The sequence below is a fragment of the Anolis sagrei genome, chromosome 6 (assembly GCF_037176765.1).
Source record: "Anolis sagrei isolate rAnoSag1 chromosome 6, rAnoSag1.mat, whole genome shotgun sequence".
Classification (NCBI taxonomy): domain Eukaryota; kingdom Metazoa; phylum Chordata; class Lepidosauria; order Squamata; family Dactyloidae; genus Anolis; species Anolis sagrei.
In genome coordinates, this window is record NC_090026.1 from 21409717 (window position 1) to 21415716 (window position 6000).

The 6000-nt window shown below is 41.0% G+C and overlaps 1 protein-coding gene across 5 annotated transcripts in view; it reads right to left on the minus strand.

The window, feature by feature from the left end:
* LOC132777923 (pleckstrin homology domain-containing family A member 4) overlaps positions 1 to 6000 on the minus strand; it is a 54444-nt gene that overhangs the window by 9547 nt on the left and 38897 nt on the right. For 4 of the 5 annotated variants that reach the window (XM_067469898.1, XM_067469897.1, XM_067469894.1 and 1 more), the window contains exons 13-18: positions 5439 to 5588; positions 4258 to 4356; positions 1840 to 1942; positions 1658 to 1722; positions 505 to 654; positions 266 to 407 (exon numbers count right to left, since the gene is read on the minus strand). In XM_067469898.1, coding sequence (XP_067325999.1) covers positions 266 to 407; positions 505 to 654; positions 1658 to 1722; positions 1840 to 1942; positions 4258 to 4356; positions 5439 to 5588 — 709 coding nt within the window. The remainder of the gene's footprint in view (positions 1 to 265; positions 408 to 504; positions 655 to 1657; positions 1723 to 1839; positions 1943 to 4257; positions 4357 to 5438; positions 5589 to 6000) is intronic. The other variant, XM_067469895.1, reaches the window with a different exon arrangement.

A 6000-nucleotide genomic window follows, 5' to 3' on the forward strand; every position in this document is an offset into this window, starting at 1 on the left:
TGCATATATACAGTAAGTAAATACATACATTCTGCATAAATAAAACAGAGTGGAATATAATTTTTCTAAAGCATTTTTAGGGGGTTTGTTTTTAGTTTTTTTCTTAATAGACTACCTGCCTCTCCTCATGGCTTGGGGCAGGGTACAACAAAGAGATAAATCTGCAGTATTTTCAGATAGGGTTTGATTGCATTTCCCTCACCAATTGCACTCAGTATAAAAATCAAGAAGGCACCTTAGATGTTCTTTTCCATATCTTACTCACCTAGGCAAGCTGCATCCGTTCCCCTCATGGCATGTCCTTTCTCCGATTCTGGGGGGTCACCAGAGTTTTGGGACCTTCGAATCCCCTCCAAACAGCGTGACATATTCTCTCGCTGCTTCCTGCTAGAGGCAGGTGGGCTCCTCTGGCAAAGAATCCAAAAGACATCCATTTAGCAAATACAAGAGAAGGAAAACAGGGCTAGGGAGGAGAAATGAGCAGGAATCACAGCCTAGACTTACAGGCAGATCTCTTCCACTGAACGCATCCTGCTGCCTGTTTTCTGACTGGCGAACAACTCGGGCTGAGTCCCCTGAGACTAAGACATGGCTGGATGTGAATTCGTGGAAGGTGAGGTTGGATTTGGGTGGAATGGCCATTTCAGATTCCTTCTAGTTTCCATAAATAAGAAAATGAACATAAATTAGTGACACAATCACTGTGTTTCTGTTTCGGGAGGGTGAGGGGAGAATACATATCAATGAAACACCCTTAAGTCTGAAAACAATATGACATAATCAGATAGTTGGCAGAAGGCCATCTAGTCCAACCCCCTGCCATGAACAAAATGGACAATCAAAACACTCCCAACAGATGGTCATCCAGCCTTTGCTTTAAAAACTCCAAGAAAGGAGATTCTGCCACTCTGTCACAGCTTTTTGAGGACTTTAAGATCATCAGGAGAGGCCCTGCTCTCGGTCCCGCCATCATCACAAGCACGGCTGGCGGGGACGAGAGACAGGGCCTTCTTTCTGGTGGCCCCTTGGCTATGGAACGCCTTCCTATGGAGATTAGATCGGCTTCTTCACTTTTAGCATTTCGGAAAAAACTCAAGACATGGCTATTTGAGCAGCCATTTGCAAATACTGAGTAACGGTCATAAGAACGGAATCAACCACAAGATGGGATTGGACATTGTTTTAATGAGTATTTATTGAATTATGTTTTATTACAGTTGTTATGATTTTACTGATGTTAAAGTTTTTATATTGTAAGTGTGTTTCTGATTGCATTGAATTTTGTCTTGTAAACCACCTTGAGTCGCCAGAAGGCTGAGAGGGGCGGTATACAAATACAGTAAATAAATAAATAAATAAATAAATAAATAAATAAATAAATAAATTTTCCCATTGTGATGTCTCTAGATGAGGCAGACTACATCTCTCAGCACCCTCCACCAGTCACAGCATCTAAAAGACACCACCATACACCATGGCACTACATTTCTGTGATAATAAGACTGTGTTTCCTCATGAGGCAAGAGACTAAGCTGACAGCAGCAACATTTCTACTAAGGTCTCTCATTATTATATGGACTCCTCAAAGCAAGCTAAATGCCCAAATGATACCCTAACTATGGTTTGTATCCCTTTCAATCCAAAGATCAAACAATACCTCTGTTCCATTGTGATTTGTTCCCAGGTGAGAATCCAGGGCTGGTATCATGGCTGAAGACACGTCTACAGTAGAAAATACAAAATATACTAATGAGATATATACACACACGCTTTACACTGATGATTGTATGTCAACAGACCACCCTCAATTAGTATTGTTAAAAGGACTGGATTAGGCACCTGATCGTCTGTTTTCCAGGTTGTGATAGTTTACTGTGCTGCATCTCAATCCTGCCAGGATGTCATGGATCCGCCACAGATCTTGCTGAGCAGCGGTTTGGTCCTAAAGAAGAATGAATCAGACCAAAAGAGATAAGCTAAATCAGTGTTTCATCTCCATCCATTGATTCCATTCCATATATGGAATCTATGGCCCTCCCTCCCTAGTAAAATTAAATTGGCCCCCTTCCTCCTGACCTTCAGGAAAAAAACTAAGCCATGGCTTTGGGAACAAGCTTTTGGTCCGTAAGCAACGCAGTAAGAGACTACAAATAACGGAATGATGACTCGGGTTGGCCCTAGAATATGATTTTGATATTGTTATGTTAACTGATGTTTAAAGCTTATGTTTTTAATTGGATTGATTATAATGCAGTTATTTATTTACGATATGAATATGTATATACGGCATTGAATTTTGCCTTTGTGAGGCTGCCCTGAGTCCCCTTCTGGGTGAGAAGGGTGGGGTTCAAGTGTGGTAAATACATAAATAATAAATATAATCTCTAAAGTGAAATTTTCGGCACTATCTAGGACCAATTCCAGGAATTAAAATGCCCACAGAAGTTTCTGAGGCAGATAATTTGCTTGGTAAATTATGCCCTGGCAACAAAGTCTCATTGTACAAAAACTAGTTATCTTTGCATCATTTGTGAGGGATTTTTTTGTAATAACTCTGCAGTTCTCATGACAGCAGCTAACCTAGAAACATGAACCCCCAAAATGAAGGGAAAGAACCAAAGAGAGCTTCAACAGAAAAAGAAAAGAAGAATGTAATATTCTGCACAAGTTTCTTTTCCCTGCCCCAAAATGAACAAAAAGGGATAACCAAATCAACAGGGAAAATACACATAGAACAATAAAATAATACATAGGCAGTGCAAGGATCAAAATTAAACTGCCAAGTACCAGTGACCACGAATAGTCTTGCATCTAGTTTAAAAGTGTTTAAAACTTTATATACAAGAGTTATTCGGAAGGTAAAGTTACAAGTTTTGTAAAAAAAATACTAAGAATGAATATATTTTAATAAAACTTACATGGATTATAACATAGGTAGTTGTTGTTTATTCGTTCAGTTGCTTCCGAGTCTTTGTGACCTCATGGACCAGCCCTCGCCAGAGCTCCCTGTCGGCCGTAGCCACCCCCAGCTCCTTCAATGTCAAGCCAGTCACTTCAAGGATACCATCCATCCACCTTGCCCTTGGTTGGCCCTTCTTCCTTTTTCCTTCCATTTTCCCCAGCATCATTGTCTTCTCTAAGCTTTCCTGTCTTCCCATTATGTGGCCAAAGTACTTCATCTTGGCCTCTAATATCCTTCCCTCCAATGAGCAGTTGGGCTTTATTTCCTGAAGTATTGACTGGTTGGATTTTCTCATGGTAACATAGGTATTACATTATTTTTCCAAATGATCACCATTTAATTCAATACATTTTGTCATCCATGGGACAAGTTTTTGATGTCGTCACTTCAATTTTCACCTTGTTGTCCTTGGAAAAGTGTTTTCCACCAAGGTGTTCCTTCAATTTAGTGAAGAGGTGATAGTCACTGGATGCGGGATTGGGGCTGTGAGAGGGGTGGCTTAAAACATTCCAACCAAATGAAGTCAACAACTCTTGTGTTGCATGAGCGGTGTGCAAACATGCATTGTAATGAAGGAGACAGACTTCTGACATCAGCATCCCATGACATTTGTTTTGGATGGCTCTGCAAAGTTTCTTCATGGTTTCACAATATATTATTTATCCATTTTGTCACTTGCTGTCTTGACATTACATCCTCTCCAAAAACCAAAATGATTTCGTGATGAATCGCAGCGGTGTTCATGCCCTTAACATTTAGGTAGAGTATTACAGCACGAACTTCAAACTTGGAGGGAAACGAAATGCGGATGTTCATCTCTAGCCTTCACCACAATGCCAGTCGATGAGCTACCGATGACTGGCACTGCTCACTCACTTCCGCTGGCTTACCACTACACAGCAGCGATACCAATTTCCCCCGAGAAAATTCCTTGCAAGAGCTACATGCCTTGTAACCTTACTTTCTGGATAACTCTCATACATAAAATTTTAATTTTTTAAATGCAGACCAATTTGGTATGAACAGCAGTGTTAAGTCATCACAGCCAAAGCTGGTGTTTCATGCAAAACATTTCACAACTTTAAAAACATTTATGTTTATAAATAAAACAATCTGCACAAAAGAAGGAAAAGAGATCAACATTAGCATAGTTTATATTCATCTTACAAGCTGTGGCTTTTCAGAGTTTCATCTTTTGTTGTTCGTGTTCTGAAAGTATGTGGTATGTATTAATTATTCAATGAGTCCTTTCACTGAGGCTGTTAGACAGAGGTTTGGGTGTAGAAAGTATGTACCTGGGGATGCCCTACACTCCGGATATGTTCTAAGGAGCCCTTCAGCATTTGCAGTTCGGATTCGAGGGCAGTATAATCCTCCCAGGCTCGTTCACTGTCCTGTGCAAAATTTAAAACAAAACTGAATGTACAAAAGCTTATGTCACTACCTTCTCTCTCTCAGTCAGTCTTAAAGGTGGTACCAGTTCCCTACATAAATTAATACAGATTAGCATGGTTATGTCTTTTAATATAACACATTACCCAAAATCCATAGGACAGCAATACTTTTATTGACTTCACTGAATTCATCAAGCAAAGATGTCAAAAATCATACGGGGGAGGAAAAGTAACCATGGTCCCTTCTATACTGCCATATAATTCAGATTATCAAAGCAGATAATCCACGTTATTTATTTACTTACAGTCTTTATATTCTGCCCTTCTCACCCTCAAGGGGACTCAGGGCAGATCACAGAACACACATATACGGCAAACATTCAGTGTCGTTTATAAACTGAAAAGACAGACAATTGTATATAGATAGAGGTATATATAGGCTTTTTCCATCTTCGGCATCTTGGAGGCCTGGGCTCAGTTCCAGCCACCGGGAGGGGGGGGGAGGGGGTGGTGTGCTGCCACTCCATCATCCCTACCAAAGAGCTTTGTTTGTAAACTTCCTCCTTAAATCGCTGGCATTTTTCTGGCATTTCGTTATGGGTGCCTTAAATATCTCCCAACTTTTTAAGCAGTACCTATTTATCTACTCACAATTTGCTTTCAAACTGCTAAGTAGGCAGAAGCTGGGCTAAAGGCCAGGAGCTCACCCCGACCCAGGCTTTGAACTGTCAACCTTTCAATTGGCAAGATTTACTGCATATAGATTAACCTGCCATATAATCCAGTTCAAAGCAGACAATCTGAATATGGCACTGTAGAAGGGTCTCACATTAGAGTTAAGGGCATACATTTTGCCTCTGATGTTATTTCTATTGTTAGTGATTGATGAAGAAGGCAGCAAACATGATGTATTTTACGAGACTGCCTGGACTAGACTTCTAATTAAATAATGCAGCATGAAGGCATGGTGTTATTTGTATCAAGAAGACTCATTCAGTATTCCAAATACACTCCTGGTTATTTGCTCACAGATTTTCTTTCCATTCCTAACTGGGTGCCATCCTGGCTGGAAAGCCACTCACCAGAGCCAGGTCGCAGAGACGAGCTCGGATTTGCACCAGTTCATCCTGCAGCTGTCTTTGCTGGAAGCCAATTTTCTCCATCGTGGCGTCTTGACCTTTACATTCCTCCAGCCTCAAGCGTGTCATCTCCAAAGCCTTTTCCAGACGTTCCTGGGAAAGCAGCAGCCATTTTAGGAATAAACAGCCCAATGTAGCACCATTGGGGATTTTGGGGGGGGGGGGGCAGGGGTGAGACATGAAAACACGCAGAACTCCCAGGTTAAGAGAATTCTGGCTGCTATCATCCCCAAGTCCAAGCCTAAACCTTCCTTGTGTGAAGCCTGCAAGATCACAGATGGAACTCATCCCAGGAAAGTTAGTGTAGCCTTTCCTATCCTGGTTCCTTCATGATGTGTTGCACAACAACTAAGTTTGCACCCATAAAACTAGTGTGTAGAAGGATCCACAACCTGTTGCATTACAGCCCCTTGCATTCTTCATCACTGTCTATTTCAGCTAAGTCTTCTGGAACCTATACTCTAACCATATCAGGATGCAAAATTCTCATCCTATCATATACTGG